We start from the raw sequence: 18,741 nt of genomic DNA, 5'->3' as shown, positions 1-18,741 counted from the left end.
AAAGAAGAGTGAAAATCTTGCATCAGATCCTTCTTTGATGTCAGCAGTTTACTTCACACACTTATAAATGACATTTGAATCATCAGGTAGAAAAGCCACTTATTTAGGAGCAAAGCAAGCAAGCACAGCAGCCTGCAGCACACACTTAAAAGCAGAGCAGGCCTCACAGCCTGGGAAGGAGAGACACTGAAAACAATTTGGGAGTCCTGGCAGAGGGTCAGCTGAACACAGGGGAGATTTACTCTAACCTTGACATGTGATATGGCGGTAACTGCTCCTGGAAGACTGGATGTCTCTTGCTAAAAACAGCTCAAGCATGTGCTGACTGCAGCAATTACTGAGAGAAACCCTAAATGTATGGCCTCTTCGTAGTCTGAAGAACAGACTTTATGGCCTAAACTGCACTACAGCCATGTGATTATGATGTGCTCCCTCCAGCCTTTGAGATATTGACCTGGGAATTTTTCACATACATGAGTTTTTTGGTGGTTTTTTTTGTTGTTTTTTTTTTTTTTTTTAAATGTGTTTTTTATTTTTAATTAGAATTAGCAGTGTGCTTGAGAAAGGAACCATTACAATCCCATCATCTGTGGAAACTGTAACATGAGGGCAGGTTCTGGTAATCAAATTTTGAATTTTCTCAGGAACATGTTACTAGCTGAAGAACACTCCCCCATCCACACACACAGGATTAAAAGGCTTGTTTCATTAAATGCCATGAAGCACCCTCTGCTTACAACTGGCGCCAGCACCACCTTCCTCAGTCTTTTAAGCCTAGTGATGAAATACAGCAATTTTACATTTTGTGGGCTACTCTGGTGCATCAAGCTTGAGGCATAATTTCTGTGTCTTGAGGCTTGCTCTAAGTGACATAACCACTATTAATGCATCAGTCCTCCTACAGGGCTTTCCCCTGAGTGCTGTGAAAATGAAGCTTCATTCCTCTCTCTGCACTCAGGCGGACCAGGCATCCCACAGTGCATTCCATGGCAGGGATCCCTCCAGAATCCACCAGAGATTTGCTTACCCCTGCCTTATCCCCAGTCCATCACCTGTGACAGCAGTTCCCAGTCTCTGCCCTACAGAGAACATGAGCTGGGATCGACACAGGCAAGCCCCAGTGTCCAAGAAGCTGCTGGTACCACAGTGGGCAACCCAAAGCATTTTCTGAGTGGCTCCATATGCTGCAGCTGCTTTGGTGGGTGGGGAGAGCCCTGGCCCATGGGCTCAGTGATGCTCCTCTCTAACAGCCTCTGTGCTCAGAACAAAAGTATTTCTACCTGGTATTGTCAGACTCAGACAGGGTCTGATGCTGCCAGTACTGCCAGTGCTTTTTTGGGGACAGAGCAGAAATTCTGGGAGTTCTCAGTCTTTTGGGGTAAAGGCCTGGTACTCAGCAGACTCAGACTGGTTATACCAGCTACACTTTGATTGCTTGTTTTTTTTTATTTTCTAAGTCAGATTGGGATACTTCTCACATATCCCAATCTTTTTTCCTGAGTGACTTTGTATCTACTGAACTTTAAAGTGGGACTTGCACTGGAAAAGAAGAAAAAGGCATTCCCCCACTAAGTTTGAGGTTGTTCATGCAGCAGTCAGGGTAAGGTGTATCAAGTTTTTCATTTAACCATCATTGAGCACAGGATATTAAGGACAGAAATGCCACTTCACTATTTACAAAAGCTGCTGTCATTAGACAAGCCTCTCTCCATGGCAGCATGGCAAAGAGGTTGCTTTTCAAAGGTGGGATTGAGGCCAGAGTCCCCAAGAAAAACAATTTTGGGGCTGACAAATCATAACAGGCTGCAAAAGAAAACTGAAGCAAGCTTTCAAAGCCCAAGTCGTGAGCTCATGCAGTCCCTAAATAGCTTAACAATAAGTCATTTTGGGCTATCTGGCTTCATTTCCTGGTGATGGAAGCAAGATTGGAAGGGGAAGAACACCATATTCCTTTACTGGGCACGGACACTCAATGCTATATTTCTCTCCGAGCACGGCTACGCCATTCAACACAACTCAAAATTGCACTGTGAGTTGCAGTGCCAAGTCCTGCTCCAGAGCAGGAGACTGCCAAATAAAATACAGTGGAAGAGTCAGCATTCCTTTGTAAATGGATGTACTTGATATGTGCAGGACTAAGTGTCCATGTGACTGTTAGTGCTGAGCAAAGTCTGGCATTGTGGATGAAAATATTGTTTGCATTTCAATTTGCCCTTTCTAAATGTAGTAGTATTTCTAGTGATGTTAATTTCGATGCGCAGCACTACTTCACTCAACAAGAGATTTGCAAGAAGCAGGAATGAGAAAGCAGAACATTACTTTAAATGTCGCTAGAAAATGAAAATAAAATCTGTGCCTGCAAGGTTAATTGGGCAGAGATACTCAAGGAACCTCTCACAAGGAGGTGAAGGGGGGGGCAGAGCCCAGTGCATCTTGTTATGACAATAATGCCTCCCAGCTTTTCCAGACATCCCACAAGAGCCAGGCAGATCAGCTAAAGCCACCAGACTGCCCGGCCATAATAACCATGATAACTGCTGCCTTGGGGATGCCACTGCAGCCCAGCAGCTCCCCTCAGACAGCTGGGTGTGCATCTGGACGCCACCCACACAACAGCATCATTGGCTCTGCAAAACAGACCGGGCAGTGCCAGCCTCATTACCTTGTATATACACTTGTGTAAGTCGCTAAGGACTCCCTCCTCCTCCTCCTCGTCCTCCTTCGTGGTCTCCTTTTCCTGAGCAAAGAGCCGCCGCCTGCCTGTCTTCAGTGGGACATCGACCTCTTTTAACTTGTTGCGGAAGCCATTTTTGTGAACCACGCCATTGATGAGTCCATTTTTGGGCTCAAACCGGGGCAAGGAATGGAACTTGTAGGCATTCTCTGAATGTCCCTCCAAAGGTCCTTTCCTCTTCTCCAGGATTTCCTTTTCCAGCAAGACCTCCTTCTCCAGTTTCTTGTGCTCCTCAGGGGAGAGGGAGTCGTAGGAGAGCAAGTACTGGCAGTAGGCTTCTTGCAGCTTGGCCAGCCTGTCCTGTGCAGTTTTGGGGATGCGCAGCATGTCTGCCAGCTTGTTCCATTTCTTGAGGTCAGTCACTTGCTGCATCCCCCCCATCTCGTTGATCAGCTGGACGAAGCAGGCCAGGTCGAGCTCGCAGCCTCCTGGGGTTCACGTGTGCCAGGCAGCAGAAGAAAGGAAAGGGAAACACAGGAGTAGATTAGGAATGCTGTGGGCAGCTCATGTCAAATGTGCTACCAGGCTGGGCACACAGGGGACATGACAGCTCCAGGCACCTGGGCACCAGAGCAGAATTGTCGCTCTCTTGTATGCCTCCCTCTAAACAGAGGCACACACCACTGTTTTGCCAGCTTAATTCATTCACAGGCCGTATTCTGCTACTTGCAACAGCCTTCCCTACAATTCAGTTTGCTCTCCTCCTTGAGTTTCATTCCCTTCTCTCCTCAGAGCACTCCAAGCTACCTCCTTGACACGCATCTGTGCCCTGGTCATTATGCAGTGGCTGGGGAGATGAGAGTTGCCCAGCTCTGTAAAAGCCCACATGCCTCACCCACCACCAGTCCCACATTTGGTTCATACCAGATATAAACAAAACCAGTGTCAAGTTGGGGTACTGACAATCAGAAAGACAAAATACCTATCCTTTCTGGAGGTGAAATATCAATTACCTAATATCTGCACAACACCTTGAATGAAGTTAGTATTTAAAAGGAGCACAGTAACATTATTAATTTCACTACAGGTAATAAAGTTCATATAAAAACCAAAGGGAGGCAGGGGTTGTTTGGGGCTGGAGCCAGCAACTGCACAGAAAGTTCCAGACACATTATTCTTCCAGTCTGAGGCCATCCATATTTTATACTCCATTCTGGTTTTGTATGCTTTAAGATGACTAGCACATTTCACACTCCAGTCAAAAAAAAAAAAAAAAGGATTATACAAACTGCAGCATAAAAAGCAGCCAAATGGATGAGGAACAATAAAAGAAACATCATAAATACTCTCAAAGCACAGAAATAAATCATCAGTGGAAAGAGTGAAGAAATGGCCCAAAGACCACCTACAATTCAACAGGGCACTGTTCAGGGAAAAAAGAGAATTAATACAAAACCAGCATCAACATCTCTGCTGCCACGCTGTCTCCCTTTTGCCTTTTTCTTTGAGAAAAGTAAAGAACCATTATGCCATAGCCATTTCAGAGCACTCAGAAATGCTATTGCAAAAGAGCAGGGCAAGCAGCAGCATTATGGTAAATGTTTACTGTAGGATGCACACCTACATCATCTTAAGTCAAATCATCCTGCCTGCTAGTGCAAGCAGTATTACTTTTTCCAAACTACCCTGTGCTGCATCTCAGATGCTTCATTGCTGATTCCGGTTTTCCTTCTTCCCTCTGCTTTCCCCTCTTCCACCACTTGCACCAAACCACTGAGGAGGGAAGGCTCAGCAGTGTAAACCTGCATGCAACATTTTGGGACAACATTTGCGACCGAGGCAGAGTAGCACCAGAGGTTGCTCACATTTATACTGCCCACACAGCACAAGGCAAAGGTGTTTGGCTGCAGACAAAATCAACCATAAGGCTTTGGGTAGAATTTGATAAGGGTGGAGGCAGAACCATGAGGCAGGCAGATTTATCCTGTTTAGTACATTTGGGAATGGGTTGGGGGAGATTTTAAAAAGGTCTTGAAGCTGAGAAAAAGTAAAAACCATTGGAAAAAAACCAAAATGAGTTTGGAAAGTTTTCTTTCTTTCTTTCCTCTTTACTCTTCCATACATAACATAATATAAATGTAATTTCAAGATGCCTTCGGTTACATTTTTGGTCAGTGGTTACTATGTGCAGGTCACAAATAAGCTGAAGGTGTAACTCAAGATGACTTTCCACGCCAACAGATTCAGCAATCTACATAAAGTTGGGTAACATACTCCTAACTTGGAAAGAAGTGTGGCCCAGATTTACCCTTATACGTGTTCTCCAGTAGGACAAACAGCACACACCCAGTTTAAGGTCCTAGTTTCAGCACTGTTGAAAATTCAATTTTCTCCCGCATCATGGAATGATCACTCACTCATAATCACTCTGCAATATTGGAACTCGAGTAGCACTTCATTCAACCAGAGCCTACAGCTAAGGTTTGCAAAATGCTCTCAATTATAATTCCATTTCACACAGTCATAACTTTCGGAAGCATTTATATCTCAGACTGATGTTTTCCAGGATCAACCTAAGCTTGCTGCTTAAACTTTCCTTGAAAGACTGAAAGAAAAAAAAGGAAGGAAAAAAACCTCAAAAACAACAACAAAAAAGGAGTTCTAACCTCTTTAAAAGCACCAATAGCAAAATGGCTTAAATAGGAGATCTGGCACATTATGCAGAAGCAGTGTCTAACTTTGGGGTTTTTTTTTTAATTGCCTTAATTTCCCTACTTTTAAATTGCTTAGTGAGCAAGCTCATTTTAAAAAAGAGAATCTTAAATCTTCAGGTATGCATTTAATACCAAATGCTGGCACTACACAAGCCATTGGCAAAAGTCCCACTTACTTCAATGGAAATGTGATTTGGCCCTGAGTGAAGGGCTGTGTATGCATGTCTACTTAAATAAGCGTGCATTTATCACCACAGATTATTTTATATGTTTCCTGCTAGAACCAACAGATTTTTCCTCTTTGTGCATTGATGATCTCCAGCTTCTTTTCTCCATTTTGTTTTTGATTTCAAACACCGGATAGGCAGGAAATTAACTGGAGAAGGGATACATAGGATGCAAATTTGTAAGAGACCACTGTTTGCTCTGGTTATATGGCACCCAGCAGAATAGAATCCTTGCCTATTCATTAGGCTCTTAGGTGCTTAAATAATACAAATAATTAACAGTAATGCCATCTTAATGCCGAGTTAAGGTATTTCATTAAAAAGTTAACATTGTTCCAGGAGCACTAATCGAGCTGTCTTGCACATTTTCTTCTCTCTCTTGCCAATGTAAATGTAATTCATTATTCTTTTCTATTAGCATACAACCATTGCATACATTAGGCATACAAAATGTTCACTTATTGCTGCTTGAGTGATTTTAATTTTCAGATTTCCTTGAATGTTTTTGCACAGCTACAGCAACAAAGCGCCAACTCCTCGTTCCTCCTTCTTAAAATTTTGTTATTTCTCTGCTGTGCCCTGCATCAGTTCACCATAAAGTCTGCAATAATTTTGTGCGCTTTTATGCATTTTCCCTCACTAACCATATGTAATATAAAATAAAGCTTAAAAAGGAGGAGGCGAGGGCAAGGAAGTGTTGTGAATTGTTTAAACAGAAAAGCGTGTCCTTTAATCCAACCAGCGCCGAGAGCTGCCTCGTGTTGGATAATGCCTCAAAGGCAAAACTCTAGCCTCAAGTTGCAACATGCAGGTCCTGTGAGCTCTTGACTCAAAACACCTCAAAAACAAAGGGGAGAACTAACAAAAATTAAAAACACAGGTTTCTTACTATGCGGTGGCTGCAAAGGCAGTAGAGATGGAGGTAGCTCATTCAATAGTTCATTTGTATGCTGCTGTTGTCATGTTTTTACAAACTATTGTCACATTTTTGTCACGTGTCATATCTGACAGCAGACCATAAACCAAGAATTCTGTTAAATAAGTGATTCTCACTCAGGCATTAGCCCTGGCAGACACCTGCTGGGAGAAATAATGAAACCTCCATTTCGCAATCAACTACATTTTACTGCCTATTCTTGACACTTAATGGTTGTTAAATGTCAGCAGGTCACTGCAAATTTGTGATTTTAAGTGTCTGAGTACCCAAACACAAGTCAGTTCTGAGATATTTTCTTTCCCCTTTGGTTAAATGTTTTTAAAGAAGGGGGGGGGGGGGGGCGGCTGAAAATGTATTAAAGCCTGGCAGCATTGCAACCTGTTAGGAAGACATCTTTGGAAAGGTCTGAAAATATTCTGAGACAACCTTTAAAACAAGGCTATCAATATCCATAGTTGTACTACCCACAAAAGGGAAAGAACAAGATTCTGAAATCTGCAGACCGAGGTTCCACATAGGATTTTTTTTTCCCCCTGGGTCAGGTAGGGAGGAAAGTGGCAATATAACGTCACCCTGGAAAGCTCTCCAACAACCTACCTGCATAGTGCCTGGCCAATGGAAAAAGAGAGAGATCCAGAGCTCTGCAGTATGAATTGAACAGGGGTCTGGTTAAGCACAAAGGCAAACGGAGCATAAAGTCGGATACGGACACTTACAAGCAGCGGCAAATTGCCAGGGAATCACAGCCCTTACCTATGAGTGGGAGTTCATCCATGGTAATGCCCTGAGATTTGAGGTGCTTCTTGATACAGGCCAGCCGCTGCACGTTGGGTCCCCAGCGCCTGCCTAGCTTGTGTATGTGCTGAATCTGTGTCACAAACCGCATTTCATCGTTTAGCTTGCACTCAGGTCTCCAGTCTGGAGGAGGAATCACCCTGCACATCCCATACTTCTCTACCTGAGCTCGGACTGACTCAATGTATATCAGTGGGTCATGAAATTCCTTGGGGGAGGGCCTAAGGATGGGAATCTCCCCCAGCATCCCCCACCCAGACTTACTACTGCCCTTTTCGTGCTTTCCCATTGAGTCTTGTGGCTTGTGCAAGGACTCCGCTTGAGAGGTAGAACGATTTTCACAGGAGGCATTTTCAGTTTTGCCATGTGCTTGTTTCCCTGGCGTACTCTTTCCAGCAGTGGCTCTTTTCGGCCTATTTCTTTCCAAACTCTTCTCTGGCACTTCCTTTCTAAGGTGTCCATTCAGCAAAGGCTTTTCTACTGCTGCCTTTTTGCTGGCAGCTTCTGCCAAGTTGACGGCCCCTTTCATTCTCTTGGTGGGCGACTGTATTTTGTCTATGTGATTCGTCTCTTCCAGCCTCCTCTTCGAATTGCGCAGCCCCTCCCTTAACTGTCTCCCCACCTCCTTAGTGCATGTCTTTTGGTTCAACTTGCCATTGACTTTTACACCATTAACAGCGGTATTGTTAGACTTGGATGCTCCAAGGGATAGCACCTGTTTGCGGGTTTTTGCATTGCTACTTTCTATTTTCCCTGAGATTGTGTGGTTGACAGGTGAACTGGGTTTGTGGTGATTTAGTTTGGTTTCCTTGACCAGTTCTTTCTTGGCTTTGGTGTATGTGACAGTTCCCTTTGTCACTGTTGCAGTGTACTTCACAGTTTTGGACGGTGAAGGTCTGACTTCTCTCATCTTTTTGGCACTGGCTGCATTTGCACTCGGAGATGACATTCGAGTGACCCCATTGACTTTAGAAACCTGAAATGCCAGAAGTGTTGCAGGAGGAGCAGAAGGAAGGAAACAGAAAACAGAAAAGTAAATTAATAATGTGACCACTCAGCCCCAATGTCCCATTTGCTGGACAACCATACTCTGCAGTCCTGACTGCTGGCCCCATCATACAATCTTCATATAATGGTTTGCACACAGGCAAGAGAGGGGACTAGGCATTTATAATAATCAAATAAAATAGAGATTTGGTTGTTTTTTGGTTTTTTTTTAATTTACCAGAAAGCCCCCAGAAAAACCCCAGTCTTGCTTTCAGAGGGTACAAAGCCTCTGGCATTAGGAAGGGTGAGGTCCCTTGTTTGCACTACCCCCTTCCTTGTCTTCCAGAAAGCTGGTATGGTATTACAAAACACAGACAGTCTGATTTACAAACTGATACCTTCATTATCTCTTTTTCTGGCCCTCAAGACACACTGTCTCTCCCACCCAACTTCCTTTAAGTGCACACACATTTCACTGCTTCTTAGCTAAGTAGGGAGCATATATTATCTACTCTAACTGGAATCTGCACATTTTGCAAAAACACACACTGAGATTCAAATCAATTTACCATCTATCCGTGTATACATATAAAAAGAGATGTGGAACATATTATGCACCCAACAGATCAGCATGGCCATGAAGGATTCATACATACTAAATATTGTTGCTGAAGTCGATAATTTGAAATAAAAAAAACCATATACAGTAGTCCAATGGTTTTTCTTTTTAAAGTTTGGTATCTGGGCAATTTTGTTGACACATATTCTATTAGATCATATTGTGTCAATGCAGCTTAGCATTGCTGGACTCTGCTGCTTTCTGTCAGACATTTAAACCCAGTTATGAGACTAGAATTTGTATTTTAATCACAAGATGTGTTAAGGACCAAAAGCAATCCTCAGCTACAAAGGGAATTGAGACAGCTCAGCACTGCCAAAGCTAAACCCCGCTACTAAAAAAATGAAGTTCAAGTTCAAACCTCAAACAAATTTCAGCATTTACACGACTTTAAACATTGACTTCTCACCTCCTTAAATGACTGTGAGCACAGAAAAACACACCCAAAAGTCAGGAACATTGATAAAAGTGCTCAAAGTGAAAGCATACAGTACAATCACCCCTTTTCAATGCTCAGGTGAGTAACACCATTTCCTGCAGAGTTGTAATACTTTCTCCTGTGAGATTTTGAAATCCTTGCTATATCAGTAAGCATGGCAGCTTCTCTCAAATAAATGCAAGAACTACAGTCAATTATATAATAGGGATGATATAGAATAGGGATCAAATAGAGACCAAAAATACTGTTCTGTGGTCTTGCACACAGTGACTTGTGGAAGAGGAACTGGAACCTGGATATTCTGCATACACACACATACGCGTGTGTGTTTGTGAGTGTGTTTATGCACATTTTCTCCTTTGTACTCCAGAAGCTGGAGCAGGAGTAAAGCTCTTTTAAAAACCATCCATATTCTTGTCCTTCCTGTGCTTGCAAGGTAGAAACGCTTAAGGAAAATCCGGTTAACTGATGACATGAATTTTCACCTTGAGCTTTTCAAAGATGTATGAGATATCATCTGGAAAGCAAACAGTTGCAAACAGAAATGCATTTACCCATTTCCCTTGAAATTTAAGCAGTGCTCTGTATTTGAAATGGATGCCTGGGTTTGACTTTTACAGCACTTTTTCATGCTGCAGAACAGACATGGGTAGGGAGTTGCTGAGACATTACTTCTTGCCTGCAGCAGTCACAACAAGCGCTGAACACCCCTGGCTTTATAAATAGACAGGAACATTGATTACAGATTTCATCTAGACTAATAGAGAAGAATTGATTGAGAACTGGAAGGGGAAGGTAATCTGGGTGACAGTGATCATGAAATGGGTTTTTGTTTCTAAGATGTGACAACAGTAGAGAAAGGACAACAGACTTAAAAAAAAAAAAACAAAAAAACAAAAAAACCCCAGAAACAAAACAAAAGAAAAGAAAAATCCACCTGAAAAAATCCAAACCAAAGCAATTTCCACTCAGAGAAAAGGCACAAAGCACAGGCCATTATGGCTGTTCACAAAGTTCTCTAACAACTGGAAAATTAGAAAATAATCACGGTAAAAAGTGGTAACACAGTTATGTGACTAAGGGCAACTACATAGGAAAAGAAAAAGCACACATGAAAATCAGAAAGGCCAAGGAGCTAAAGAAACTTCAGTTAGCAAGAGACTAAAACAGAAAAAAAAATTACAAATACCTTAAAAATACAAGATAACAAACAATGGAAGAGATAAGGCACCACATGAGGAAGGAAAACAAATAGCCTGACTAAAGTGTTCCTGCTTCTTCTGCATTAACCTTCACCAGAAGTGCCAGTGACTGAATATTTATCAGGTATAGAACACAATCCATTTCAGCAAAAAAAGGCTAGGAAAGCAACCCCATTAAGCTAGAAGGTACCTGGATAACTTAGGGCATGGCTCCTGGAAGTAAGCTGGGGGCAGACAGAGAGTCTGCCTAATTTCAAACCCTAAAATAATTCTGGAACAAATCATCAAACAGGTAATTTGCAAACACACAAACGACAATAAAAAAATGTTAAGAACGAAACAGCAAAATCTACCCAGAGTTTTGCCAAAATAGCAAATCAAGCAAATTTAACCATCTTCCAACAGACACCTGGCTGAGCAGGTAAAGAAGCACCTCCACTTCAGCAGGATTCCATCACTGCCCCCTGGGACATTCCATCAAACTCCTGAGACACATTCCAGACATAATTACTCTAAAGTGGCTTCACAAGGGACTAAATAAAGTCATCCTCAAGAAAAGTTTTCATTGCTACAGTTTGCTACTGTCCTGAGAGGGCATTTAATGTGTCTTTCTGCAGGGACTTGGCTTAGCCTTGGTTCTACCAAGTATTTTCATTATTGTAAAATTTGGCAGTGAAACACACCTAGAAGGGGCTGTAATCACTCACAGGACAAGATCAAAATCAAAGGCAATCTTGAAGAACCTATTTCAGAACATTTCTACAGTAGGAGGAAGTGCTATTTTTAGGAAGCACAGATTATATGTATGTAGAGGAAGAATAGCATTTGGGGACCACAGTGAGCTGCAAATTGCAATGCCAATACAAAGCACACAAATCACTTTCTGAGACTTATTATTAAGGATGTCAAAAGCAAAGGGTGGGAGCACAGGCTTTCCTATGAAGAGCTGGACCCAGCACTGGGGCCACACTGTGAGAAAAATCTAGATAGAGGAGAAAGTCTGAAAGAACACAAAGTACTCAGGTGTTTGGAAAATAAGACTGGCTGAAAAGCCAAGGGAGCTGGTCTTAATTAATCTGAAAGAGATCACCATGGGATAACTCTGTAACAGTCTTCTGATGCAGAAGGAGCTCCTCTGAAGAGAGACAGTAAATGCTCTTTCCTTGTTCACTGGGAAAAGCAGGAGGAAAAATTGCTTTAAATATCTACAATGATCTGAGGCACAACTACAAAAACTTGCTCATTAGTAGAGAAGGAAAACACTGGAAGAAGCTGTCAATGGACGTTGTGGAGTCTCCTCTAGAGAAGGTTTTCAGAACGTTTCAGGAGGTTGTAGCTGTATTACTGTGCTGTCAGACAAAATCAAGACAAAATGTCAGTGTGAGCAGTCAGGTTACATGGAGGCACCTTGTCACTCCAGCCTGCCGATGACTTTTTCTAAGGAAGTTGTGACCAGAAGTCTGAAAGGCCACCTGGGGCACTCCTTCAGCAAGAGGTTGTGACACAAGGGCTAAGAACAGAACACAGGAAAGTGGTGATGGAAAAAGGCAGTATCCTCACAGCTTCTCCTATTCAAAGGAAAACATGTCATCAGCACCATGAGCTTTAGGACAGAACCTCCAGTTCTAGATGGTAAGCACAGTATTTTGAATTTTTATTCCAGCTCATCTTGGAATACAACCGTTAATCCAGCACTGCCAAGTCCACCACTAAATCCTAAGCGCCACACCAACAGGTCTTTTAAATACCTTCAGGGGTGGTGACTCAACCATTTCCCTGGGCAGCCCATTCTAATACCTGACCCCCCCCTTTTCAGCAAAGAAATTTTTCCTAATACCCAATCTAAACCTACCCCGGTGCAAATTCAGGCCATTTTCTCTGGTCCTATCACTTGTTATCCAGAGGAAAAGGCCGACCCTCACCTGGCTACACCCTCCTTTCAGGCAGCTGTAGAGTGTGATAAGGTCCCTCCTGAGCCTCCTTTTCTCCAGACTAAACAACTCCAGCTCCCTCAGCTGCTCCTCATCAGACTTGTGCTCCTGACCCTTTCCCAGCCCCTTTGCCCTTCTCTGGACGCGCTCTAGCACCTCGGTGTCTTTCTTGTGGAGGGACCCAGAGCTGAGCACAGCACTCGAGATGTGGCCTCACCAGTGCTGAGTACAGGGGGACAATCACTGCCCTGGTCCTGCTGGCCAGGATGCCATTGGCTTTTTGGTCACCTGGGCACACACTGGCTCTTGTTCAGCCAGATGTCAACCAGCAACCCCAGGTTCTTTCCTGCTGGGCAGCTTTCCTGCCTCTCCAGATCCCTCTGTAGAGCCTTTCTACCCTCAGCAGATCAATGGTCCTGCCCAACTCGGTGTCATCTGTGAACTGACTGAGGGTGTCCTCAATCCCCTGGTCCAGGTCATCGATGAAGATGTTAAACAGGGCTGGCCCCAACACTGAGCCCTGGGGACCACCATGAGTGACCAGCTGCCAACTGGATGTAATGCCATTCACCACCACTCTCTGGGCCCAGCCATATAACCAGTTTTTAAACCAGCAAACACTGCACCCATCCAAGCCATGAGCAGCCAGTTTCTCCAAGAGAATTGTGGGAGGCAGTGTTAAAGGCTTTACTGAAGTCCAGGGGGACAACATCCACAGCCTTTCATTCATCCACTAGGTGTGTCACCTAGTAGGAATAAAGTGATTGACATTAGCCTTACATGACTCAAAGTCTTGAGCCAAAGGTGAAACTAGGGATACGAATAATCTTATCTTTGCTTTTCAGCAATGTTCCCAGTTTTGCTGACATATATTTGTCTTCAAACCACTCTTTTTTCTCCTTTACTGAACACTTGCCCTGCAGTAAAACATGGTATGATATTAAATTTTGTTGTCTTTAAAAAAAAAAAAAAGAGAACCAGCACAGTCTTGCAGCAATTGGTTTGTTAGATTTGAACTGGTCTACATACACACCTCTGCATAGCACCTAGGTTTCAGCCTCCAAAAGCATAACCAAAAGATAAACAACCTGCTAGACAGCAACCACAATGATAAGAGCAACATTAGCGACACTGACAACAGTTTTGGTCCCAAACAAATCCAAGTTATGCAACTGATCTTGAATTCATTCATAAAAATAGTTCTGTGCTGCTAAGAGTTGCACAGAGGTAAATTACCATATTAGGCCAAGAGAGGGCCCCATTGAACTACATTTCCTTTGCTCACAAGCCCTTAAAGTAGCAAGGCTTTGGAAGACGGCAAATAAGCAAGCAAAAGAGATAAGGAACCTGTTACAAGTGCAAGGGCACACCAGATTAAGAAAGACAGAAAAACAGAAAGAGGGAGAAAAAAAAAAAAGTAAATTTCTGGTAATTTCTAGTGCTCTGCCTTTATTTTCTGTAAGACGTGACAAAACAAAAAATAAACACAAATCATGCAAATGCAGTGATCAAAGAGCAAAAATATAGTGGAAGGAGGAGGAACATGTGGCTAGTACCCTGTGAAAAAGTCAAAGACTCAGGACAACAGCAGGAAATTTAGCAATGTCCCATAACTGATTAAGTCTAGGGTTTTGTACAAAGCTAAGGGTTTCTGTCAGGGAAAACATATAATCCACCTTTAATTAGTTAGTCACATTTTTATTAAAATTGTAAGAAAGTTCTTATGCTACTGTGGGCTGCAGAAGAACATTTAGGTGCCTAACCGTTTTTTAGGAAGTAAAAAAAAAAAAAAAAGAAAACACACATAATCCATCTTGATTTAACCCTCCCCTTATTTTCTGAAGCCTGGGGACCACCCTTGGTGAGGTGTCCATGTGGTGTGACTGCTGGCTGTACTGCATCGCTTTAAACTTTTCTCCATTGTGTGTTGCACAGTCGAAAACATTTAATACTCTATGAAGCCAAACCACTTGGGTTGTGGACAAAACTGTTCTACACTTGTCTTTTTCCTTTCAGAACTACCTTCTCAAGTGGCAGCAGTTAACTTTCACAAAAGTTTTAACCAACCAAACTCTGATGATACAACTTTAAAGCATTTCACACAAGTGTTCCAGTAGGTTAAAAGAACTAAGAAGTTCATCCTTACATTTTGGGAAACTTGTTCAACACAATGAGCTCATGACAGAGCATGCCACAACAAGGACCACAGGATGCTGTTAATCACAAAAAAAGAAATCCAGAAGGATGCGAAAGAAGGCAGATATTTACACTGATGCCTAGATAAGGGCAAATTGCCATGGTGGAATAAAGAACTGAAGTCTTACAGAGGTACTGACAAATAAACTGTAAATAGCCTTCAGAATCTCAAATTTGCTTCAGAATGCAGCATAAATCCGGTGGAGGCATCTCAGGAGAACTTAAACCACCACTGAAACACAGAGCATTAAAGACTCCCTCAGCAACAGCATCACTGCTTTTCTTTTTGCCATTTTTTATTTTGAAGCCTGTGTCTCAGAAGTGTCATTTCAAGGCCTTGACAGCCCCCTACAAGATGGCAATTCCAGCTCCACTGAAGACCAGGTCAGCCTACTTAGGAGAAAAACTTTCAGATGTCAGCAAGCAAAGGCTGTCTCTAATTAGGCTGTTGAGAAATAATCACTGCAAAACAACCAGCCAACCAAAAAAAAAAAAACCTCGAAACAACCAAAGCAACATCCCTCCCCCCACAAAAAAAACCCTAGGCCCCCAAAATGCCTGAGAGCAGCAAGCTTTCTGTACTGCATTGCCCTGGTGCAGGTACTCTGCTAACCCAGCCTGGGCCTGATTAAGGACAGTCACAAGCACTAAAAGACTGGTTTGCTAAACCTTCACACCCGAATTCAAGTTAGGTTGAAACAAATCCCTTGCTGAATTTTTTTGCTAGCTTTCAACCAAGTAACATGGAACTCTATAAAAATTTCTCCCACCAGGTACCTCCACTGTGAAGGAGGCAATATTTTTGGAGCGTCTTCTTTATACATCAGACAAAACATTTTCCCCAAACTCCGACGTTTGTGCTGCCCATGTGCAAACCGAGGCACGTGAGTGCAATGTCAGCTTCTCCACAGCACCAGTGAGCCTCTGAGATAAGCCACACAGACCAGCTCCTTCTTCCATGTGCTGCCAGCCTTGGCACTGTCAGCACGGAGTGCCAGTCAGAAAGGTTTCATAAACAGCAATATGAACTTTACTCTTTCATATGAATATACCAGATAATAAAAAGACATGTTTATCATACCGATATCATAATTTTATAAGCTTTATCATACTGACTTCCCATGTATATATACACTTTTATTTTCTTTTCTTTCTTTCTATCGCTGAAAATTAACTCCCTGCTGTTCCAGAGCATGCTTTTGAGGATTGCCACATTCGATCTACACCAAGCAGTGAAAAAACAAGCTTAGAACCTTAACAGCCTGTGTTTCCTGTGTGTCCACAGTACAGTACAACTCATTACCTGTTTCCTTAAGTCCTGAGCCGATCTATGAAGAGTGTGGTGGTTGTTAGCTGTGAGCCCTTTCGTAGAGGAGCCAGTGTTTGTAGCAGGATGGTGATTAGCAGCAGCCTGGTCTTTTCGACTCTCAGCCTTATGTTCGCTGTTCCTCTCCTTCCCTGGGGTGGCCTCTTTGCTTTTGTGTTTCTGAGCGGGTTCTTTCTCCTTCGATGATTTGCTGGACCCATTGAAAACTGAGAAGAGAGAAAATCAGGTTATTAAGGAAAAAAAAGAAAAGAAAAAGTATGCAAGACCAAACACTTCATTCAAAAGACCACAATTCTCTCTGCTCTCAGTCTTGGATATTTAGTGAATGCCTTCTTACATCTAAAGTTAAATCAACATAGAAATAGAAGCATTATTTTGCATATTTCTTTAAATGAACAGGTTTACTAAAGCATTTCCTCTTCTTGTTAGCACACATTATCTTCAATATCCAAATTAAAACATATAAGGTATATTACTGTTTTGACTGATCTATATTTAGAATTATGAGTTTGATTTTTATTTATGACAGTTTTAATTATCCTTCTTTGCTCTTGCACTGAGGGAATTCTAAACATAACCTAAACAGAAAAAAGATTTATTTTTATACCAATGTAACAGAAAGGAAATGTTCCATGAAAAAGCATGTTTTGTTTTCATCAATACCCAAACTGCTGAATCAAACTGACAGCAGTTTGCCTATAGCAGGAAAGCTGCAAATAGAAAAAGGTACTTCTGCAGAGAAAGGAAAATACTAAAACCATTTTGGAACATGCAACATGAAGTAACACTGGGACATATGCTGAGGACTGTAGCCTTTTAATGAAGTAAAGGGATAAGAAAGCGTGGAACAGAAACCTTTATTTTTTGTACAATAAATATTATGCAAATATATAGAAGCAAGTTTTGTTCCTGTCTCTCTACTGAATTTGTTTAAGAACAGTCGCTGCTCTTCTGTTGTCAGGGAACATGAAAAGCTGAAGCTAAAACAAACAAACACAAAAATCACATCCCATTTCTCTGCTTGTTAATCAGAAATGCGCTGAACTCATGTCAGTGATGCCCCCTCTTCAGTGGACAACTTGACAGAGGTCCACAAGGCTTATGATCCGACATCCACAATGGCAAGTGCCCTCCTGCCTTTTATTCTTGATTTCTACCCTTTTTTTTTTGGACATAGTTTAGGAAAGGATGCAAACAAGAAACTTCATAAATACTTAATAGCACAACTATGTGAAAATCTTATTTATTGCCCACAACATACACCATCTGTTTGGGAATAGTAACTAAATGCATGAGGTTACTGTTTTCTTGTGAAATGAAGGCCTTCTTTTGTCACTAAAGGTGATATTCCTACAACACATACCTTCTTATCTAAGTTGTGAAGCTTAGCAGTCCCTACAGATGTCCTGCAGTATTACAGTAGGAGCAGCAGCAGTAAGAGTAGCAATAAAAACCCAACAATCCTGCTGGACAGAAGAGGGGCAGCTAACCTGCTTTTGACTAGACCCTACCTCCAAACCTTCCCAAACAGTAATCCAGCTTCCTGCAGCACCTTCAACAGCCAGAACCCCAGCAAACTATTGACAGATTTGATTTTCAGGTCACTTATCATATTCAGTCAGTTGTAAGTGTTGAAGCAGATTACATTAAAAATAAAAAACTGCCAATTGCTTTTCCTCCTCTCTTCCTTCTCACTTGCATAAATGGAGTAAGAATGAGAGAAAAGCTGTCAGCAGTGAAGTCACCGCAAATTTCCCCATGGTTCTGTCACTCCTGAGCTCAAGAGCAACTGGTGCTGCCCCAGCCAGCCAAGGATCTCTCAGTGATTTCAGCGAAAATCACGTAACCCTTTGTGTCTCATTTCCAGTGATGAAACTGATAATAATTGCCAACCCCTCTCAGGAAGTTCATGTCAATACATTCATCCTCCTTCGTAAGGAATTCTCACATCACATGGAAGGCGCTAGAGATGCACAAAGCACAATTATTTGTTTTTAATAAGACATAGCACAAACCACCAATGGCAGCTTTGTTAACATGTATTTTATCATTTAGAGTGATATCTTTCTTTGGAGGGAACAAATTGTATATACTGATCTGCTCCTACGGAAACATTCAAGTCAGAGAGATTAATTTTCTGTAATCAGTTGCCACTTTAAAAACCGAAGATTACTAAAACAGAAAACACAGCCAAAAAGCCAAATTGTGCACTTCTCTGGTTCACACACAAAAAAAAAAAAAAAAAAAAAAAAAAAAAAAAAGGCAAACACGAGACAAGGTATATTTTATATGCAACAGCTCATTAAATTTAAGTGTCGTGGGAACCCTGCCAGTTTTACCCTCTGAGTAATTATCTTTTGTCTTAATTTGTAAGATTCTTGAAAGGGGGAAGAGAGAAATAGGAGGAAAAAAATGTTCAGTCTCACAGGAAAAGCTTAAAAAGCTTAAGTCTGAAAACACAACAAAGGGAGATGTAGATGCAAAACAGTTTTTGCCATGCTGTCTCTCATTAAACATTGGATGGTATCAGTTTCTATAAAAATCAGTATTTGTTTCTTCCAACACCTAGATTACTCTTATACCCAGCTACTTTATATCCAGCTATAAAACCTTTCCGCAATAGTAAGTTCTAAAAAGTTCACAAACATACTATGTGAAAAACTATCAAAATGTTAAGTTGATTAATTACAAAA

General features: G+C 41.9%; 1 protein-coding gene across 2 annotated transcripts in view; it reads right to left on the bottom strand.

Moving 5' to 3' along the window:
- JARID2 (jumonji and AT-rich interaction domain containing 2) overlaps nt 1-18,741 on the bottom strand; it is a 214,405-nt gene that overhangs the window by 21,297 nt on the left and 174,367 nt on the right. For both annotated transcript variants that reach the window (XM_048308408.1, XM_048308398.1), the window contains exons 6-8: nt 16,025-16,254; nt 7,306-8,323; nt 2,663-3,162 (exon numbers count right to left, since the gene is read on the bottom strand). In XM_048308408.1, coding sequence (XP_048164365.1) covers nt 2,663-3,162; nt 7,306-8,323; nt 16,025-16,254 — 1,748 coding nt within the window. The remainder of the gene's footprint in view (nt 1-2,662; nt 3,163-7,305; nt 8,324-16,024; nt 16,255-18,741) is intronic.

Source organism: Corvus hawaiiensis, chromosome 1 (assembly GCF_020740725.1).
Source record: "Corvus hawaiiensis isolate bCorHaw1 chromosome 1, bCorHaw1.pri.cur, whole genome shotgun sequence".
NCBI lineage: Eukaryota > Metazoa > Chordata > Aves > Passeriformes > Corvidae > Corvus > Corvus hawaiiensis.
Note: the sequence above shows the minus strand (reverse complement) of the source record. Positions and strands in the feature narration are given on the sequence as shown.